The sequence below is a fragment of the Nannobrachium achirus genome, assembly GCF_963921795.1.
Source record: "Nannobrachium achirus genome assembly, chromosome: 20".
NCBI lineage: Eukaryota > Metazoa > Chordata > Actinopteri > Myctophiformes > Myctophidae > Nannobrachium > Nannobrachium achirus.
Window position 1 is genome coordinate 52,422,524 of NC_137827.1, and position 22,914 is coordinate 52,445,437.

General features: G+C 44.9%; 1 protein-coding gene across 1 annotated transcript in view; it reads left to right on the forward strand.

Moving 5' to 3' along the window:
- LOC308306237 (uncharacterized protein) overlaps positions 1-22,914 on the forward strand; it is a gene marked incomplete at both ends in the record, with an annotated part of 87,914 nt that overhangs the window by 39,377 nt on the left and 25,623 nt on the right. Inside the window, 5 exons of the mRNA XM_080751136.1 lie at positions 4,220-4,265; positions 7,386-7,486; positions 8,264-8,383; positions 16,388-16,535; positions 22,503-22,658. Of these exons, the coding sequence (XP_080607262.1) occupies positions 4,220-4,265; positions 7,386-7,486; positions 8,264-8,383; positions 16,388-16,535; positions 22,503-22,658 (571 nt within the window). The remainder of the gene's footprint in view (positions 1-4,219; positions 4,266-7,385; positions 7,487-8,263; positions 8,384-16,387; positions 16,536-22,502; positions 22,659-22,914) is intronic.

Here is a 22,914-nt window from a genome sequence, read left to right on the forward strand (position 1 = left end):
AAGTTACTAATTTCGCCCGTGCTCTTTCTAGACACTGCAGCTTTAATTGCTAATTGTTAACAGGGAACGAATACATTTGCATATTAATTAGGTCCCAATTTACATTTTTAATTTGCCGCCTTCAAAGGGTGCGAGATAAAAGGTCGTGTTATTTTAAATAATTCATCCTTTATTGCGGAAAAGATGCTGAGAGGAAAATGTGTGGGGGTGATTTTAACCCCAAAGAGGTTTAGAGTGTTACGTGAGGGAAAGTGTGTGCGGCAAAATAATATGTACGCATGTGATTTCTGTTTTTACTCCTTTTAATTTATTGGGTGAAGTGGAAAGAAAATGGTGCTCTCAGACACTTTTAGAGAGAGAGAGAGAGAGAGAGGAGAGAGAGAGAGAGAGAGAGAGAGAGAGAGAGAGAGAGTGAAGAATGCATGGAAATTCACCAGAGATGACTTCTGTCGGTGGCAGTCAAGTTTCTCAATTCTCTCTATTTCGCCCACTTTTTGTTGTGTGACTGCGGTAGAGAGAGAGTGGGAGATCACTCCATTTTGTCCCCTCGATCTCTTCCTCGTGACACACCGATCGATTTGGCACCCCTCAACTCCAAGTACCCCCCCCCCCCCCCCCCCCCCCCCCCCCCCCCCCCCCACACACACACACACACACACACACAGAGAGAGAGAGACACAAACACAGGCAACCAGTGCACGGCGAGAGTCGGGAAGATCTTAAATTAAGATATGGGAAAAACAACTGCTAATGTATTTTTTTCTTTTCTTTTCTCTTCTCTGGGAAGAGGACATTTTGAATTATGAGTGGGTAGTAGGCCTACTGTATATGCGTGCACATTTTATGTAAGACTGACTGTGTGTGTGTGTGTGTGTGTGTGTGTGTGTGTGTGTGTGTGTGCGTGCGTGCGTGCGTGCGTGTGTGAGACAGAGAGTGAAGTATCTGACCACGCAACAGCAGACCATTTATTGCAGCCTCTTCACTAACAAACAAAATCAGAGGCTTACACCTTGCTATCAAGTGCCCTGCGTGTGTTGCGTGTGTGTGTGTGCATGCGTGCGTGCACTCTGCACATCTCAGCCCTGCATAATATGGAGTGTCTCCTCTCCTCTCTTCTTAAAGGCACCCTCCTCCCCTCCCTCACTGCTGTGTACAATCATATATTCTATTCCATATGCAGAGGGCATGTTTAATGCTACTTGTTAGTGCGTGTGTGTGTGTGTGTGTGTGTGTGTGTGCGTGCGTGCGTGCGTGCGCGCGTGCGTGCGTGCGTGCGTGTGTGCGTGTGTGTGTGTGCGTGTGTGTGTGTGTGCGTGCGACTTGTGTCTAATATGCATCGCACTGGGATGATTACGGGGGAAATTGAATGGCCTGTGTACCAATTACACACCGTGCTCCTGTATATCCTGTATATCCTGTATATAGGCTACTGTATATACTGTACACAAACAGTGCAATTCATGTCCCATTGATCCCTCTTAATTCTTTCAGCGGGAACATTTTATACGGACGTTCTCTTTGTCTTCCCGGGATACTCTCTCTCTCTCTCTCTCTCTCTCTCTCTCCTCTCTCTCTCTCTCTCTCTCTCTCTCTCTCTTAGTCTCCCGTGTCCCTTTGAACACTGAATGGAGTTGTACGAAAACAGAGACAAACGGAGTGCGATATGGAAATAAAGTAAAAAGTACTCACGCTTGTTACTTAAAGGCCCGCTGACACGCCCGAAATTATAATAGTATGATACAGTAGGTCACGCGGTCTGAAATAGTCTGAAACTCATGTCACAGTGTAATCTGCCCCTCGCCCCCCCAACAACAGCTGACCAGTACAGAAAGTAGTCTAAGTACAGTAATGAATTTGATTGGCTTATAATTGTGCATTCTCACAATGACATCATAAACATATTAACTCATATTTTAAGATTACTTTTTAAAGTGACAGTACCCCTTTAGATGACTACTACTTTAAGTAAAAGTACTAGTACACACACACACACACACACACACACACACACACACACACACACACACACACACACACACACACACACACACACACACACACACACACACACAGGTCACACACAGGTACACACACACCCACCTTGTCGCCCACTCAGGGCGACGAGGTCGTGCCATGTCTTGGCTGTCTGTCCAGTGATGTATATCGGACCAGTTACCCATATATGGAGATCCATGTACTGTATATGGAGATATGCTGTGAGAATCCAAACATGCTTACTCAGCTATTCGTTGTGTGAATATCCTATGACGTCTATCACATCTGACATCATACATACAATCCTTTTTATGCCCATGCATGGAGATCCCTGTCTGAACCAGCCACACAGATAATGGGCTGTCTTCCTCCATATATGGGCATTCCCATATGAAGTCCTGTTAGATATGGGCTTAATATTGGGCTCCATATATGGGCATAAATGGGATTCTGTTAGAGACAGACATCACAACACACAATCCATTTTATGCCCATACATGGAGATCCCTGTCTGAACCAGCCACACCACTGTGATGTCACCTGTTTATGCCCATATATAGAGATCCATATCTAATAGAGATTAGAAAATGCTCAATAGTCCATTCAAGGTGCGCATTATCAATAAAAGAATACGAGCTCCATCTAGTCATGTGTATCAATCAGAACTGCGGCTCCCATCCCTAGGCTTTCTTTCCACGTGCACCTCATCCTCGGAAGCAGGGGTGTCGCTCCAAATTCTGGGCCCTGGGTACAAGGATTCACTGCACTGCGGGCCCCCCATGAATGTTCTTCATAGGGGGAGGGGTTTAACCCATTTAGACTGGGAACGCACAGCAGCATTATTTGTGTGCTTTAACTATTGAAAAATAGCAGATATACAAGCTCACAGCTCACAAGTCTTTGAATATTTCAAATCCTTTTTTTTTTTGAAAAACCTAATTTTATATGTCAGTGGTGCTCAAACCTTTTCATGTGAAGGACCCCCAAAATGTTATGTATTTCATCTCAAAATATTTAGTTCCAGGGACCCCCCCAGAAGCAAAATTTGAGTTACAAATGTTCACTTAAAAAATACATATATTCAAAGATTTACACACATTTTCACGACTTTTCAAAGATAGCAGATCTACAAGCTCGCAGCGCGGCAATCGGTGCCGCGCTGTGAGCTTGTATATCTGCTATTTTTCAAAAGCTAAAGTATATAAAATAATTAAGGCCCCCTCCACCTTGGGCCCTATAGTAACTCAGTCCCACCTTTCTCCCCCTTGTGACGCACACGCAACCTCATCCTCGGAAAAGGGAAAGCAGAGATTAGCGCTCTGAGCCGCGGCTCCTGTCAGCGTGTGGTGATGGATGCAGTCAAATTAGATGTGCGTGGGACGGCGCGTGGCGGCAGGGCTCACGGCGGAGTGAACACGTCGACGGATGACCAGCTGTTTCTAATTATTATACACTGGTTAATTAGTGCGCAGTGTCACCGCCGTCGACGGTGGCGGTAAACTGTGCGAGATCCATAATTCATGCTGGGGCCGCCGCGCGACGCGGCTCTCTGCTCGAGCGAGTGGCGTGGATGTAGAGGCCTGTGTGTGTGTGCGTGTGTGTGAGTGTCAGGCACGTGCACACATAGACATCCAAGGGGGCTTGAGCCCATGCCCTTGTATCCGTCTGACTGTGAATAGTGTCCTCTCCAGACCATGAATGCAGTTTTCACTATGGTGAAAGAAACGCAAATGCCCTCTTTACATGCCATACCTGAAGGCAGCATTCAAGAGAATTGCCTTAAACTCTCCTGAACATGAAAGCAGCATCTTATGTTGAAAGAATTGCCTTCTCTGTGCAGAAATACATGCCGTTATATATGCCACATCTCCAGTATTGACTTGATAATGCTTAGTTCAGTGTGGTATCAATAGCCGACCTCCAAGCTCACAAGTTCAATGCATGCGTCGCAGCGCAACGCGTTGTGAGCTTGGAGCTCTGCTATTTCCAATATTTTCACCAAAAGGCCCTTTTAGAAATGTCAGACCCTGCCTCTCTAACATTCTCTGCACGTCCCTGGTGTGCGCGTTAGTGCTTGTGGGTGTGCGTGCGCAACAATGCACATGTGTGGTAAATGCATAATTTCTGTTCACACGCTCTGTTTCTGTCTGTCTGTCTCTCTGTCTGTCTGTCTGTCTGTCTGTCTGTCTGTCTGTCTGTCTGTCCAATGGTTCTCGTCACACAGCAGGCCACCTGCGTGGGAGGCCGGGTGTCGCGTCTGGATCTCCAAGGTAAGATGCACCACAAGCGGTGGTCCTCGCTTTGGACCCCCCAAGGCGTGTCCTCCTTGTAGTGGCTCCAGCTAGGGGGGTCCCCAGCTAAATGTGTTATACAGGGATAGCCAACCCAAGATGACTCCTAGTCCTATCTATAGAGGGTATGCATGTATGACATCATCATCATACCTGGAAGTTATGCGGGAACGCCTACTGAGTGGCAAACTTTCTGGCCTTTACAGCCCCTACATCCAAACAGAAAAGTCCTATCTGATTGCATTAAACGATGTTAAGTGATGTTAGACTCACTTTGCCACTCACTTTGCCACTCAATTTGCCACTCACTTTATGCATGCGCATACCCTCTATAGACACTTTTCGACTGACCCTTTTTTGACGGAGAAGGGGGGGGGGGGAGACGATCCCTTTAACATATCACTTTAAGCCCTCGCAACGCGCCTCTGTCATAATAATATTAATATTAATAGATATTTAAGGACTTAATTTTAATCTATACTGATTCTCTCGGAGCGCGTGTGATTTTCAATTCCGCGTAACGCCAATTTCCAAATGAGATTATACTGTAGTGGCAACTGCCAGGAGCAAACGAATGATGATTTAATCCGTCAAAGTTATATCGAAAGACGTGTATCAAAAATGAAAGGACATGTTTCGGATGTTTGAGAGCTTACTGTATATGTATGTAGTGCACGCACGCGCACACGAACGCACGCACACACACATGCACCCGTGGATGTGGAGTGTGTGTTCCCCGACACAGAGGTCAACCCCCCTCCCTCTGTGTTGTCACGCGCCTGATGTAATCTGACCGCGGGTGATGCACGCCCGTTTATTATCTCCCCAGTGCAGCGAGGATTATACCAAATGGGATTTCAGATCTCTCTCTCTCTGTCTCTCTCAACCCCGCCTCACCCCTTCTCTGACCATACAGTAAAAGAAAGAAAGAAAGATAGAAAGAAGAAAAAACAGGGTGAATAATTATGCAAATGACTACAGATAAATTAATACATTATCGTCAACCGCACGCGACCCCGCCAGCACTGGTGTAAAAAAAGTACTTGTTTGTTTGTTTTTACTCAAGTTAAAGTATCAGTACGGCAATATAGAAGTACTCTGTTACAAGTAAAAGTCTGGGATTCGAAATTTACTTATTATTAAATTAAATTAAATTATTATTATTATTAAAAACTATTATTGGCTATTGGCTTCAAAATGTACTTAAGTACCAAAAGTAGAAAGTAAGTTTTCAAACGTAGCGTATAAAAATCTTTTGAAAATAGCAGATCCACAAGCTCACAATCTGTCACAAGGGGACGCATTGTGATCTTGCAGATCGGCTATTTTCAAATGGCCGAAATGTATAGGCTATATACTGTAGGGCTGAAGTGGTTAATGTATGTTTTGTAATAATAATAATCAAAATCTACAAAGTGTAACTAAAGTGTTCAAATAATTGTAGTGGAGTAGAACAATATTTGGTTCTGAGAAGTAGTGGGGTAGAAGTTAAAAGTGCTGAAAATTGGGAGCAATCCAGTAAAGTTAGGGAAGGGGAAGGGGGGGGGGGGGGGCATGTGAATTCCTGCCCCTTCCTTGGCAGCGGAGATAAAGGGGGGTGTATGGGGGGGGCATACAAAGATGGTCTCTCTCCACAATCCGTGACTTGAAAGATGACACATTGCGTGACTTTTTCATGTGAGGCCCGATCAGCTTGGAAGGGAACATAACAGGACTACACGCTTACAGTGATCTCATGTCACTGTCCGCCACGCCGCTATAAGTCCTGGCTAGACTTCGTAGCACGCCGGTGTCGCGTGATGAGCTCGCAGATCCGCCGTTTCCGCCGAGCAACGCAGTTGCATGACAGATTATAAACCGCGTAAGTATCACAAAGCATATAATACGGAGCGTGATCGAAGGGAGAAATGCACCACCACGTCATACTGTATGATTCCAGCGTGTCCAAATGACTCGTTGGAATAACTGAATGGTTGAAAGGACAAATCGATCATTTAAAATACAAGTAAACAGATTAAGCACACAGCTACAAATGTCATATCTGACTGAAAGCAACAAGATTAGGTTTAGAAGTTTGAGAAAACAGGGTTGAAGCCATCCGCTGGATTATGTTAGTCAATGTCATTTTATGTGACAGATTATGTTTTTAGTTTGTTTTTGTTTTTCACTGTTTTCTTAGTACAAAGGCAATGCAAGGTGACAACATGAAACATTTCTGAGGCGCAATCATGAAAATTGCATTTGAACTTTTAATCATGACGAAAAAAAGATACAATAATCAAAATAAATTGCACGCCGTTAACCAAATTACTCCCTTCTCTGGGATTTCGATTGGGTCTCAGAACTTTACTCCATACCGACGCAAAAAAAAGGCAAAAGTTGAGAAATCATGCACTCGGAAAAGAGGAGTTGTTTTCCTGCGTGGTTTTGCTAAAAGCAATTTCCATTTTGAACTAAGCGCACGTGCAAAAAAAGAAAAGCATCTCCAATCCGGCACCGCCGCAATTTTGCCTGTTAGCACCTCCCTCCCCCCAGGGGCGTCACAAGGGGTAGGAAAGTGGGACTGAGTTAATAGGGCCCAAGGTGGAGGGGCCCTAGTAACTTTAGCTATTGAAAAATAGCAGATCTACAAGCTCACAGCGCGGCACCGAGTGCCGTGCTGCGAGCTTGTAGATCTGCTATTTTTTTTAAAGTCGTGAAAATTTGCTCAAATCTTTGAATATATGTATTTTTTAAGCAAACATTTGTAACTCAGATTTTGCTTCTGGGGGGGTCCCTGGAACTAAATATTTTGAGATGGAGGTCCTTGGCCAAATACATATCATCTTGGGGGTCCTTCACATGAAAACGTTTGAGCACCACTGACATAGAAACGTAAGTTTCTTGCACACATTTTCACGATTTTTCAAAAATAGCAGATCTACAAGCTCGCAGCGCGGCGGTGCCGCGCTGTGAGCTTGTATATCTGCTATTTTTCAATAGTTAACATTCACGGGGGGCCCGCAGTGAATCCTTGTACCCAGGGCCCAGAATTTGGTGTGACGCCCCTGCTCCCCCCAACCCAATTATCTCCTGTTTGATTGCTGTCTTTCTACCAAGGTGAGCGATTAGACCACCGCTCCTGCGAGGCCCTGGAAGTCATCCTGAAATCGTTGCACTTTGATTTCATCAATCTGCGAGCCGCCCGACTGGAGGAAAATGTGAGTTTTATGAGCAAAAACATATTTTTCACCTCCTCCCACACCCACACACACACACATCTATATGTACCGTCTTCCACTCCAATACAGTTTCATATTCAGCGCAACCTCCTGTATCAGATTATAGGTGCGTTCTCTTTTTTCTTTTTTTTTTCTTCTTTCGCCTTCCAAAAGAACTTCATAACGTCGCTGTCAAATTTAGGAGGCCAACCTCTCTTCATTTTCTTTCTCTCTCTCTCTCTCTCTCTCTCTCTCTCTCTCTCTCTCTCTCTCTCTCAGTGGCGTCAGTTCAGAAAAAGCTAAAGGTATGGCAACATGACTGGTGTCACCAGTCATGTTGCCATACCTTAGCAACAGGCATGATAGAGTACATTTATTTTAAGTACATTCAATTTTCCCCCCGTTTCTACGGTTTCTTGGGCTGGATATGGCAGCCTGGAACGGTTGTTCAAGTGCAGCTAAACTTGGCACGTTAGTAAACATGCCACAATTAACAATAATGAATTGCACCTGTGCAGCTGACCTGCGGAACCTGGGTATACCTTTTTGTCAAGTGACCATTTTGTTAAATTTTGCATATAGTTATTTTTACTGTAATTTAACAACACAATAACCAGAACAGATAGACAAAGAGACATTCATGGATTTATATTTAAAAGTAACTTTTATATTCCCCTCTGGACCCAGGATATGGCAGCTGCATACCCCTGCCATACCCAATTGACGCCCCTCTCTCTCTCTCTCTCTCTCCTCTCTCTCTCTCTCTCTCTCTCCCAGGGAGCGTCCTCGTTGCTGGATATGATTCTGTACTACGAATCAACAACCCATCTCGACATGTCTGACAACGGCAGCATCGGGGCGTCGGGTTGGAGGGCCCTCGCTCATTTGATAAAGCAGGTTGGGCTGACACACGCTTTGCAATAGTAATCTTCTCTTCGTGTATTTTTTTTTCTCTCTCTTTCTTTCTCGGGGATATTGTGCATTTTGCAGAAAGTGAGTTTTGTTGTGCATTACATGGATTGAAGATGCAGCGCGGGTGAGAAAGTTCTCGGTGGACGTGCCGAATAACTCGCGCAGGCAATCGCATTGGCGGCGAAGCCAACACATGTGTACGTGCGCGTAACACACAAAAGAAGCGCGTGTATGGGCAGTGGCTCAGGAGGTAGAGTGGCCGCCTTGGAATCAGGACGGTTCCCGGTTCGATGCCTGGCTCCTTCTTCCCTGTGTGTTTAAGTGTCCTTGAGCAAGACACTAGTAAATGGTAAATGGTGCATTTATATAGCACTTTTATCCAAGGCGCCTTACATAGATTGTGCATTACATTCACCCACACATTCATACACCGGTGGCGGAGGAAACCATGCAAGGCACCAACCTGCTCACCGGGAGCAATTGGGGGTTCAGAGTCTTGCTCAAGGACCCTTCGACATTAACTCAGGGGGAGCCCGGATTCGAACTGGGAACCCTTCGGGAACCCTTCGTGCTCTAATAACGGTTTCTCTACCCCTGAGCTACGCCGCCACTGAACCACTAACTGCTCCCGATGAGCAGGTTGGTGCCTTGCAAGGTTTCCTGGTTGAATGTGTGTGTGAATGGGTGAATGTAATGAACATTGCAATAAAGCACTTTGGAAAAAAGGCACTGTAAAATGCACCATTTACAAGTGCACAATACACATAGGCCTACTGTACATACAGTACATGCTCGTATACATGCAGATGCACAGAATGTGCATGCACATGCAAGCACAAACCAATGCACAAACATACACGCATGCACGTACACGCACACGGGCACGCACGCACACACACAAACACACAAACCGCATTACCCTTGTAGCGCAAACATCATTAGCAGGGACGACTGATTAGCTGTGTGAGATGAAAAATGATTCCGGTCGATCCCAAATGTTATTCCTGACTGACTTTCACAAGCCTCCCAGGAGCAAAACCAGATCGGGGGGAGAAAAGAAATAAGAAAATGGTGATTGTGGCTCTCGCCTAAGCAACAATCTCGAAGTTGATTTCCTGGAAGAAATGTGTTTTATTTGTTTATTATTTATTTATTTTTTCCGTTTTCTGAGAAAGTGGAGAAAAGCGATAAGTTTGATATTTACTGTGTGGCTCTGCAGGTGGATCCCAAGATCCACACATGATAATCTGCTGGGGGAACTGCAAAATGTAAATGAATAAACCATGTAGTTTGACCTTTCCTCAATATCACAATATCGTAGAGGAAAAAACTCAAACATTGCTTGCCGTTAAAAGGTTTGAAACTAGGGCTTGGACTTTAACTGATTAAATTATATTAATTAATTTCATTTTAATCTGTTTTTGCACCAGAGAACCTGTCTCACCAACCAACAGACAACAAACCCCAGTGCACGCAATGGGAGAAGAAGCCGATCAGATCGCTTTGCTTGGCTTAGTGGATGGGGAATTTAGATTTAAAAAACTCATTCATTCACTCGTGTACCAAAATGCGTTCAATTTAAACATTTATGTGCGATTAAACATGTGATTAATCTGGATTAATTAATTACAACTCCTCTCATTAATGAGATTAATGTTTCTGATCGCGTCCCAGCCCTATTTGAAACATACGCAATGCAATCCTTAAAGTGTCGGTTTATCCAACTCTCAAGTTTGAAATGAAATGTTTCTGTGTAACTATTTCTCACTCTCTCTCTGCAGCCATGATGATACTGTACATGCTACTGTATATAAAGTGGACAGATTTGATCCGTGGGGGTGTGGGGGGTGATCAAAGGCCAGCACGTAGTAGCCCTTCAAAGCTGTCCTCTGTGTCTCATAGCAATTATGCCCTCGCCATGTATACTGTCGAACGTTGACAAATAGAGTTCGAGAGACACAGGCATGATGGTGTGTAGCGCATAAGTCCAGGGGTGTCGCACCAAATTCTGGGCCCTGGGTACAAGGATTCACTACGGGCCCCCCATGTGCTTTAACTATTGAAAAATCGCAGATATACAAGCTCACAGCGCGGCACCGAGTGCCGCGCTGCAAGCTTGTAGATCTGCAATTTTATTTTTTATTTTATCGTGAACATTTTAGCAAGTCTTTAAATATTTCAAAAACATCTAAGGAATTTGAAAAATATATGTTTCTATGTCAGTGGTGCTCAAACTTTTTCATGTCAAGGACCCCAAAATGATATGTATTTGGCCACGGACCCCCATCTCAAAATATTTAGTTCCAGGGACCCCCCAGAAGCAAAATTTTGAATTTCCACACATTTTCACGACTTTTCAGAAAATTGCAGATCTACAAGCTCGCTGTGAGCTTGTCTATCTGCTATTTTTCAATAGCTAAAGTATAAAATAATGAAGGCCTCCACCTTGGGCCCTAGTAACTCAGTCCCACTCCCCCCCTCCTGTGACGCCCCTGCATAAGTCCACGTGAGCTGTCAAGTGTGGCAATAATAATAAAGCAAATCGTTGCGGTCGGGTGGAATATATGTCCAAAACCACGGCTTCTTTTTTATTATTATTTTAAAAAATTATAGAGAAAAGGGTTTGACACCTGGAAGCAGTTTCTTTGCAACAACAACAATACAAAGAAACAAAATGGGGGCAAATTAAAACGTGCCCCAAGGATCGAGCACTCCACGTTTCACTCAATATTTCAAACACAACAAATCATCATGTGCTGTGTGATGAATCATGCCATCTTATGATGTTTTCCCTTTCATGGAACAAAGCGCTGCGTTGACAATAATCATGATTTTTATTTTGTGTTTCATTTTCGCGGCACCAGTCCGTTATACCATATCACAGTTTGAAATGCTTTTCAACTTCACTGTTTGGTCATTAGGCTTTGACAAAAGAAAAAGTTAGATTTTGCTGCATGCGTGCGTGCGTACATGCACATGTGCATTTGCCACGGCACTTTCCCTAGCCTCATTGACTTTGCAGGCTTATGCAAAGGCTAAAATGACATTTAGAAAACATGTTATGTAGACCAATGTCAGGTCATTGTTGACCTGGCATCCTATACAGATAATACAGTAGTTTCAATGTGCAAATTATAGATTAGAATGCACAAATAAATCAACAAATACAGACATGTTTGATGCTGTAGAGCAGTGGTTCTCAACCTTTTCAGGCCACGACCCCCAAAGTAATAATATTTTAACTGGGGACCCCCCCCCCCGACCCCAACAAGCAATAAGAGTTGAGGCATAACATTTTGTATAACACAGCTGGTTCTATTGTGAAAATAGCAGATCTACATGCTCACAACGCCTCGCGTTATAATTATAATAATTTGGGGGGCCCCAGGTGCTGTAGTGAAAAAAGAGAATGAAGAGTTCTAAACAGAGAGCGATGGAGGAGCAGGACTTAATGATGGCCCCAGACCTGCTTCCTTCTGTCAGTCACCCCGGACAGTGTGTGTGTGTGCGTCTGTGCGTGTGTAGGTGCGTGTGTGCGTGTGTAGGTGCGTCCGTGCGTGTGTAGGTGCGTGCGTGCGTGCGTGTGTAGGTGCGTGTGTGCGTGCGCTAGGGCATTCACCAAATATTCGAATATTCGAATATCAAAGTCACTATTCGACGTTGTTCACCAAAGTCGAATATTCGCTTTTTTTTCTTCTTCTTTTTTTTTTGTAATTGTTTTCTCTTTTAAAAATATATAGTTTATAAAGCTTGGCTAGATAGGAAGTCATAAGAATGAGTTTTCAATTTGTGTATGAATTTGTTAATGCTCTATACCAGGGGTTCTCAAATCTTTTTAGGCTGTGACCCCCAAAATAAACATATTTGAACTGGGGACCCCACCCTGACAAGCACTTGGAATTGTAGGTATTACATTTAATTTGACTCGGTTCCGCAGATAACTATTGTGAAAATAGCAGATCTACATGCTCACAACGCCTCGCAACGCGAGGCGTTGTGAGCATGTAGATCTGCTACAATGTTCTGCTACAATGTTCACCTCTTGCTTCCTTAATATTTGACAGTTTGGCCAGTCCTGTCGAATATTCGACTATTCGAATACTTTGAGGTTGAATAATTCGAATACTAAAAATCACTATTCGTGAATGCCCTAGCGTGCGCGCATGTGTGTGCACGCACGCGCGTGCGTGCGTGTGTGTGTGTGCGTGCGTGCATACGTGCATGTGTCTATCTCTTCCTCGGTCCATCTCCAGTCCTGCTTTCTCTCCCTGTGACATCTGGGGGTTGTTTTGTCTTCCTCACAAAACCATTTGATGTCAGCAAGAAAAGAGAGAGAGAGAGAGGGAGAGATGGGGAGGGGTCAGTCCGGTGTCAGGGCACTGCTATTGGCCCGGGCTCTATTTTCCACTCTCTCTCTCTCTCTCTCTCTCTCTCTCTCTCTCTCTCTCTCTCTCTCTCTCGCTCCCCTCCCTCTCTCTCTACCTTTCTTTCACCCGGCCCGAGTGTCTGATGCCAGATGGTGACGATATGGCCCTCACTCGGAGCAAAGCCTCGCTCCACGATACGGTCCACTCTCTCTCTCTCTCTCTCTCTCTCTCTCTCTCTCTCTCTCTTTCTCTCTTTCTCTCTCTCCTCCCCTTTTCTCCTATACTCAGCGCTGAGCGAGTGTTCGATCCAAATGTGCGCGGCTGCGAGTGGAGAAGCCACTCAGTGGGTCCCAACCTGCAGGTTCAGGCCCCTCTCTGGGAGACGCCAAAGGTCACACGAGGGGGGGGGGGGGAATGTTTGGAGGAGGTAGTCCAAAATGCTGCACATAATCCTTTATCTTACATTTCGCATCTACAAGCATACATAGATCGGCTATTCATTAAACGAGAACTAATAGACGGCGGCTGCCGGCTAGTAAATGGATATTTGACTTGATATGGACTTTACACAGAAATTAGGTCTTGCGATTGTTGTGCTTTTAACGCCAAGAATGACTGTCCCTCTGACAGAATTTGTCACATATACTTAAAGATGGGGTGCCATGATTTCCCCCCACCCCTAAAACATGATGATCAGGCATTATAGTTATGCTCCAGAAAAGTGTACAGAAAATGATGTTTTTATGCGGCCACACCCACCAGTTCATATGCCTGGTTGTCAGGTGGGTGGTGACCCAGCTGAAGTTAGCCACACCCACAGTGTTGGGTGTATGGTAAAAGGGGAGGGGATGAGTTTATGATGTCATAAGATCTGTGTTTTTTTATTTAGATATTTGACTCTGAGGCTTTCAGGAAGAAACCAACAATACACAGGGAATGCAAATTTGCACATTAGAGTAACTCCATAGACACATACAAAACAGAAAAAAGTACAAAACTATGGCACCACCTCTTTAAAAGAGAATAACCCTCACACTTAAGTTTAGTTCACTTCAGTTCAATGCGGTTTGCACTGTCGAGTGACCTTACTTACACACACATACACTCACAAACACACACACACACCAGCTAGTATTGCGTCTTTTTTTTTTGCCAAGCGCTGATGTCAGTTCTTTACAGTGTGGCGTTCCGTGCCAAGCGGTGATGCACTGGCGTGCGGCTCACGACTCCGGGGACCATATGTACCCTGCTGGCCTGGGATCAGAACCTGTCGGGATGCCCTCTGCCGCGCCCTGTTTCCACCCAGTGGCGTCAGTTCAGCAAAAGCTAAGGTATGGCAACATGACTGGTGTCTTGCACACGCGCGACGACACCAGTCATGTTGCCATACCTTAGCAACAGGCAGGACATGTTATCTCCAAATAATTAGCGACACCCACAGCCACAACACCAGAGGGAGCGCACACAAAGATCTGATAACACAAACCCATAAGACAAATATGGGTAAATTCTCCTTCTACAATACTGCCACCCAGGTGTGGAATTCTTTGACTACCTCCCTTAAAACATGTTGGCATCCTTCAAAACTGCCCTGAAAACTCACCATTCAGGAGGCCAGAGACGGAGGTAGTTATCACTTCTCCCATAGACAGACAAGAAGTGAGCACCTCCCCTTAGCCCCACCATCTTTTTCCCCCTAAACTGTAGTGTTTTTATAACTGCAATATTATTGAATGTTTTCTTTGCTTGCTATTTATTATGTCCATGAATTAAATACAAAGGAAGACCGTAAAAAGGTCTTATTTGGATGTTCCTTTTAGGCAGGGTGTTCAACTGTACCTGTACTGTACCACATTCCAATTGTGTTGACTATACTTGTACTGTTCTCCATTATTGTCTAATAAAATAATCAATCAATCAATCAATCAATTAATTTATTTTAAGAAGTACATTCCCCCCCTCCCCCCCCCCGTAGCCAAGGTATGGCAGCTGCCCATACATTGCCATACCAAATTGACGCCTCTGTTTCCACTGCGTTGTCTCGCCTTTCAACCTCTCCTCTCGTAACCACTTAAACCCGCTAGTCTTAGAGAACCGGACTTCAGTTACAGCTGTTCTCTGACCACTTTTTCCCTGTCTACAGCAAATCAATACGTCAAAAATTGCAGATCTCCCGAGGTCTGGTGACCTTGTAGATCTGTTATCTACCCCCAAGAATAAGGATGCTGGAATTTCAGTGGTTAAAATGTACAGATACAGAGAGAGGAAAAGAAAGAGAGAGACTGATAAGTGATAACACACATTTTTGGACACTGCTCCTACAGATTTTGCCCTAAAACCACGCAAAGCGGTACACAGTATCTCTAACGTCATGTCATCAACATGGATCTGTCCCATTTCCCATATTCCCTCCTGATTGGCTACGCTACGATTGCCTTCTGAAGTTTGTATATGCGACCTGGCGTTCGCTTATCTCCCGATTTAGGGAGTCTTACAGAGAGAGTGAGACACAAATACGGAGAGAGAGAAAGAGAGAGATATACAGACAGAGAGAGAAAGAGAGAGAGAGAGAGAGAGAGAGAGAGAGAGAGAGAGAGAGAGAAAGAAAGAGAGAGAGAGAGAGAGAGAGAGAGGGGAGAGAGAGAAAGGTAGATAAATTAGTCCACACGCCAAGCAAATGTGAAGAATTCAGCGTGTGTATTTCCACACATCTCGAGATATCCGACTCCAACTCTATGTAAACGTCTGTACATTCATTACCTGTGTGTGTGTGTGTGTGTGTGTGTGTGTGTGTGTGTGTGTGTGTGTGTGTGTGTGTGTGTCAGAGTGTGCTTGACATGTGTGACATACCCAAAAAGGAGGCAAAAAGGCTAGCGAAGTATTGTGCTGCCACATATGGCGGAGACGCTGTTACCTATACCCTTAGATTACTGAGTGACATGCCCATTGTATCATGGAAACGTATGCCATCATGATCTTGTGAATGTATTCTTGCTGCACCAATAATATTTGTGTCCCGGTATGTTTCTCCCTTATGTGGACATAAATACATGGTTGTGATTTTTGCAAGTCGACTTGACTCAGTAAAAAGTTGAGTTGAAGTCGACTTTATCGTTTGATGACTTCATCACATCACACACAACCCAGATGATTAACTTAATGTGAAACATTGTCTTCTCACTCAACTGTAAACAAACCAACATAACGTTTAAGTGTATAGAAGGTATATGCACATTTCTAAAGTGCCATTATAAGGACTTTTTAATACATACATACTAAAATGACAAATTAAACATTGTCCAAATGGTCAAATTTATAGAGGCAGAAATTGTGAAAACAGCAGATCTACATGCTCACAACGCCTCGCAACGCGAGGCGTTGTGGGCATATAGATCTGCTGTTTTCACAATAGAAAGTATTTTTTTTTCCAACTTCGACTTTAGACTTTCTCTGGTGGGAGTCGACTTGTGTAATGAAGTCGACTGAGTCGACTTGTTGACGTTTTTTGTTAATGCCCTAGTGTGTGTGTGTGTGTGTGTGTGTGTGTGTGTGTGTGAGTGTGTGTGTGTGTGTGTGTGTGTGTGTGTGTGTGTGTGTGTGCGTGCGTGCGTGCGCGTGTCAGAGTGTGCGTCTGTCCAGGCTGGACATGTGTGACATCGCGGTGGTGGACTACAGAGGTCAGTCCCTGGCCAAGGCCCTGCAGAGCAGCAGACTGGCCGTCCTCTACCTGGACAACACACACCTGAGCGGCACGCCTCTCTTCTCGCTGGGTAGGATTCACTACACACACACACACACACACGCATGTTCACGCACACGCGCACTCACACACACGCGCATACACACACACACAGGGACGTGCAGAGTATGTTAGAGAGGCTGACATTTCTAAAAGGGCCTTTTGGTTGAAATATCGAAAATAGCAGACTGTCAGCTATTTTCGGTGCGTTATAAGGTACCACACTGAACTAAACATAATCAAGTCAATACTGGAGATGTGGAGTAGCGGCATGTGTATTTCTACACAGAGAGGGCGATTCATAAGATGCTGCATTCAAGTTCAGGAGAGTTTGGACAAGGCAATTCTCTTGAATGCTGCCTTCAGGTATGGCATGCATGGAAAGAGGGCATTTGTATTTCTTTCACCATAGTGAAAACTGCATTCATGGTCTGGAGAGGGCTTAAGCCCCCTTTGATGTCTATGTGTGCACACACACATGCACATGTGCGCACACGCTCACATACACGCACACGCTCACATACACGCACACACACACACACACACACACACATACAAGTGTGTGTGTGTGTGTGTGTGTACGTGTCTGTGTGAGAGCGAGCGTGTTTGTGTGTGTGAGTGAGTGAGTGAGTGTGTTTGTGTGTGTGCATGTGAGTATGCCTCTTGACTGTGCCACGGGTGTGCATGTCCACTTCTGCGTGTTTAGTACATGCATAGTGTGTGTATGGGCGTGCGTGCGTGCGTGTGTGTGTGTGCGCATGGTGTATGTGTGCGCACGTGCGTGTGTGTGTGTGTGTGCGCTGTGCCCCGTGGCCAGCAGGAGCAGATGCCAGAGGACAGGGCGGAGCGGAGTGGCAGATTTTGGCCCCCTGACCTCCCCGGCGGGCCGGTGACCCCCACAGCGGGACGGGCCCCGGCTTAGAGGGCCTAATCTCTCTGCTGTCACTTTACACACCGCCGCACACGTCCACCGCCGCACCGCCGGCCAGGGACAGGACACACACACGCGCCCTACATGCCCGCGCACACACACACACACACACACACATGCAGGCACGCACACACACATAAGCACGCAAGCGTGCGTTGACATTCACACAATACAGTCCACGTTAATATCGAGGCATGCAAATTCACACATATTGTTGTGGTCACACACACATATTCAGACACAGCACACACGCAGGCACAAAGACACACGCACACACACACACACACACACACACACACACACACACACACACACACTAGGCCTACAGTACATATGCAGCGTACGTGCACCCACGCTCATATTGCATTTGCATTTGCATAAACACAGTGTTTACGCACACATTTATATGCAAACACATTGATATACAATAGGCTACAGTGCTGCATGTACACAAACACCCACAAAGGCATGTCAACACTTCTTCACAAAATCACTGCCAGGAACGTGTGTGTGCGTGTGCATTTGCGCACACGCGCACACACACGCACACACACACACACACACACACACACACACACACACACACACACACACACACACACACACACACACACACACACACACACACACACACACACACACACACACAAGGCTTCCACTGTCACACGTACACAGTCATGCACCGGCAGCGCATGCGATAAACCCGTTGGAATCCTGTTTGGTGGACTTGTTGAGGAATTCTTGATCAATCACTAATAGATGAGGCAACAGGAGTCAGAGACAATATTCTATGGTGATGGATACAGTATTAATCATGTACAGATAGCGCACCGGCCATAGCTGAATATAGAGAGCCTTCCTAGGAATCCGGAGATCACAGGTTTGATTCCAGCCCTCAGCAATATTTCCCTGAGCAAGACAATTGACCCCTAGTGTTGGGAGGGGAGGGTCAATATGTATATATACTTATATATTATTCGCCCCCTCTATTGATGCACCTTCTCCTTATTGGTACTGTACTGCTCTTGTCTTTGTTTTGTTTTTTCCCCTCTTATCTATCTTTCTTACGTCTCTGTAACTTTGTAAATAACTGTATACTGCTGTGCTACTACTGGACAACTACATTTCTCCCTTGGGATAATAAAGGTATCTATCTATCAATAATTTTGGCAAATAATGGCTTGCAGCAACATACCGGTATTGAAAAAAGGAAGTAGTTCATTTTTTGGAACTATGAACTTTTAGTTTAAAAAAATGTGAAATATGAACTATGAACTGAACTAGTTCATTTTGTGAACTAAACCTTTGAACTATAGAAAAGCAAACGCTGCAGATTGGACATCCTTGGACAAACCTTGTTATGTCCAAACAGTTACTTTTCACTGTTCAAATGCAAAAGCATGGAAAGCAGCAGATCGACAAAGCTTGTGAGTCTGCTGCTTTTGATGCTTTTGCGTGACGCTGACCCGTTATAGTACGATGATGAAGTATAGGGCGTTAATTTAATAAAACATTTAGATAGGAGGTTTCTGTGCAGCAGCAACGATAAGGTGCAAAAAAAGAAAGAACTAAAACACATAAGGCTTAAAAATAAAAACAAAAAAATAAAGTCCATGTGGCAGGTTCACAAGGAAAGCAAAAAAATCCACACAGAGGGACACAACCAAATGAGGGAGGAAAGTGGGAGGAAAGTGGGAGTGGAGGGGAGGGGAGGCACAAATGAGTTCCATGTAGGGAGAAGCACACACACATGAATGGGGGACATGCTGGTGTGGATGTGGAAACACACCGCGGGGGTCCGAGTGCTGATGGACACGTGTGTGTGTACACGCTGTTTCTCAACATCAGGTCCGGGTACCAATCAGATGGTCCAAATGGACCCTTACAGGGTCTGTAACTCCAGAGAGTGTATCCACTCCAAATGGAAACCAAATGGGTACCGAAGTGGAACCAGGTCCAAATGGGGTCCGTGGCCTATTATTGCACATCAAACGGACCGAAAATAGACGACCTTCAAGGTCGGCTATTTTCAATATTTTCACCAAGAGGCCCTTTTAGAAATTTCAGCCTCTGCCTATGTAACAGCGGCGTAGCCACGGGTGGGCCTGACTAGGCCTAGGCCCACCCATTCCGTTTTTGTGCCCACCCAAAAATAACTAAAACATTCACGGCGCGGCTATCTAGGAAGCAAAGAAAGACATGCAGTTTGATTTGATCATAGCTTAGTCAATTATGAAGCGATTATAAAACGTCTCCATATTGCTTGGGAAGTCCACTTCCATGACAAATCACTGTATTTGTCCCTGTAAATATTTGAATGTTCGCCGTTTTAAAATAGCCGATTTACAAGCTCACATCTGTGCCCACCCACATTGTGCCAGGCCTAGCCAGTTAGTAAATCCTGGCTACGCCGCTGCTCTGTAACATTCTCTGCACGTCCCTGTGTACCATACTGTTCAACGGCCACACAAAAAAAAGAGAGAAAAAAAAGAGAATACCAATGAAAAAGAACATTTCTAATATCTGAGTGCCCCGATCAGAAACTACCACAAAATACTAGGTTGCGTTGCACTGGCGCTCTCCTGCTGGGCCTCGTTTCCCCTATGCTTCCTGGGTCTCTGATATTTTTTTTAGGAGTGCTCGCCCTTCCCCACCTCCCTACCCTATCTTCCAGCCCCCCTTGCACACCCTCCCATCCACTCCCTCCCTATCCCCGGCAGCGGGGGGTCCCCAGCTGCCGGATCATTGCTTTCGATCGGAGGGGCCTCCTGATTGCGGGAGTGGGCGCGGAGGGGGCGCAGGCGCGCAGTACCGGAGTCGAGGCGGATCAATGCCACCGATTCCACCATTCGGGTTCCCACTGTGACTGATGACACTGTTGGCATTCCGCGTGCAGCCCCAAAGGCTCCTGATCAAATCTACGCCATCGATCCGGGACTGGGGGAGGGGTTTAGGGACCGCGGGGGCCCTAACCGCACTAAAAAATACAAAACAAAAAAACTACCGAATGGACACAGATGATCACAAGTGCAGCACAACAGGGAAATTGCGCCCGCGTGCCCACAGCCCATGTACAGTATGTCCTAATGTAGACATGCTGTAACGCGGCCTGTCTGTCATTTCCACAAAGAGTACACAGCGGTACAATGGGAAAATTGAACTTGGCGTAACATTTGGGCGACGAGAGGTAGAAATTGCTTGTTAAGAAGAAGAAGAAAAATCTGCCTTTCAAAAAGAATAACTGTCACTACTTTAAGCCATTTAAGGCCTAGAATTATTGAATGCTTTAACTATTGAAAAATAGCAGATCTGCAAGCTCGCTGTGAGCTTGTAGATCTGCAATTTTTTTAAATCATGAAAATCTGTGCAAATCTTTGAATATCTCATTTTTAAAGTGAGCATTTGTAACTCAAATATCTGCTTCTGGGCGGTCCCTGATACAAAATATTTTGAGACGGGGGTCGGCGGCCAAATACATATCATTCTAGGGTTCCTTGACATGAAAGAGTTTGAGAACCACTGACGTAGAAACATGTGTTTTTCAAAAAACGTTAGAATAATTTAGAAGACACTTATAGAATCGGGTCAAAATCGGGTCAAAATTCAAATGTTCACGATTTTTCTAAAATAGCAGATCTACAAGCTATTTTTTAATAGTTAAAGCATAAAATAATACAAAATGATGCGTACCCGTTCTGAATGGCTTAACAATGGCTCCTCCACAATGGCTGTGGTGGGCCGCTAGGTCTTTGCCGAGGTAATTGTGGACGTCGGGGCCCCCTGCTGCGCTTCTCATTTTCATGCTCAAGTTCATTCCCCATCAAACAGATGTGCACAGACTAACATGTCCATGTCCAGAGAGTCTACAGTATGTGATGAAAGAAACAAAAGTATAATATTTCATGACAAATCAATCTTGAAAAGTTCGTTGTACTTTGTGTTTGTCTACATGGTGGCTACATTGTGCCACCTCCATTGCTTGGTGGCCGCTGTTAATTTCCCCATGGCTTATATTGTCAAAATCAAATCGAAACTTCAAAACATGAAAAGAAACGAGACAGTCTAATTACAGTGCAGTGGCTCTGTCCAATCTTCAGCTAGTTAGTACAGTTTGTGGATGAAACAGCACAAATGACAATGCAGTGTTCCGTTGTGAAGCTTAGAGTCAGATGAAGTAGAACAAAAAGAGAGAGAGAGAGAGAGAAGAAAAGAAAACACAAAAACATAACATTTCTAAGCCATTTTGGCTTGTGTGTACATGCTTTTTTCCAAATGTATTGACAGTCCAGTCTCAGTGATGTTCTTATACTGTAAGAGGGGAAAACTACAATCTAACTATGGGCTCTAACTGAACCGTTGCACCCCTAACATACTGTACATACCTGCATGCATACAGTAGTATGCATATATCTCCCTCCTTACCTCCCTACCTACCCTGTTGTGGACCGCTTAGCCTTTGACCATGCCATACAAAAATATGTTTTTCACAGCATTGCTCCTCTGGGGCAAGCTGTCTAGAACCGGGTGCGTAGCATTGTTCCGACACGCATTACTCCAACATTGCGTTTGTCCGACTCTGCCCATTACCCTATCCCTAACCCTGACCCTAACCATATGCGTAGCCACATAGTCAGAGTAATGAGACATCGGACTTTCCTCACCAACCCGGACTCGTCTGCATATATAGCCCCTTTTCCACTACGAGGTGGAACCAGAACTTTCCAGAACCTGAACCTATTTTTATTTTATTTTTTTGCTTCTGGTTTTGTTTCCATAGTGCACGGCCCGGATTTAGGTCCTGCTCTTAAACTTGATTTCTGGGAACCTATGGACAGGGCCAGCAGCACTGCTGCTCTTTTTTGGGACCTTCCCGGTTAGGTCTGGTTATATGGAAACGTAAGCAGAATTTGGTCCCGGAAATTGACAGGTTCTTGAAAGTCCTTAGTTCTAGAAGGTTCTGGTTCTAGTTCTGGTTCAGCCCTGTAGAGGAAAAGAGGCTTATGTCTTTCGACAAAATTTGATGTTAAAATGAACACTGTTTGTGTCCTCCTGTGCCTCCTCCTGCAGTGGGCGCTCTGAAGTCCAACCGCAACCTGAAGGAGCTGCACCTGTGCAGCAACCAGCTCAACTGCTACCAGGACTCCATGCAGCTGGGAGACCTGCTGCGATACAACAACACCCTGCAGATCCTGGAGCTCAGCCACAACACTGTGGCAGACGCCGGTAAGTAACTATGGTATATAGATCAGTGGTTTAAAAAAAAAAAAAAAAAGAATCATATCAAGGTCCATTATTTATTCAGCATTTGTGCCACGGACCACAGTTTGATGAATATCAATAATTTAACTCTTGAGAGTGTAAAATTAAACGAAATGGACCCGTAAGTAGGGATGGATCTTGTACATTTTAATTGATAATGAGCACCTTATGGATCCTGCTTGTTGAGCCAGGCTTTTATTGGCTCAATAAGCTTTTATTT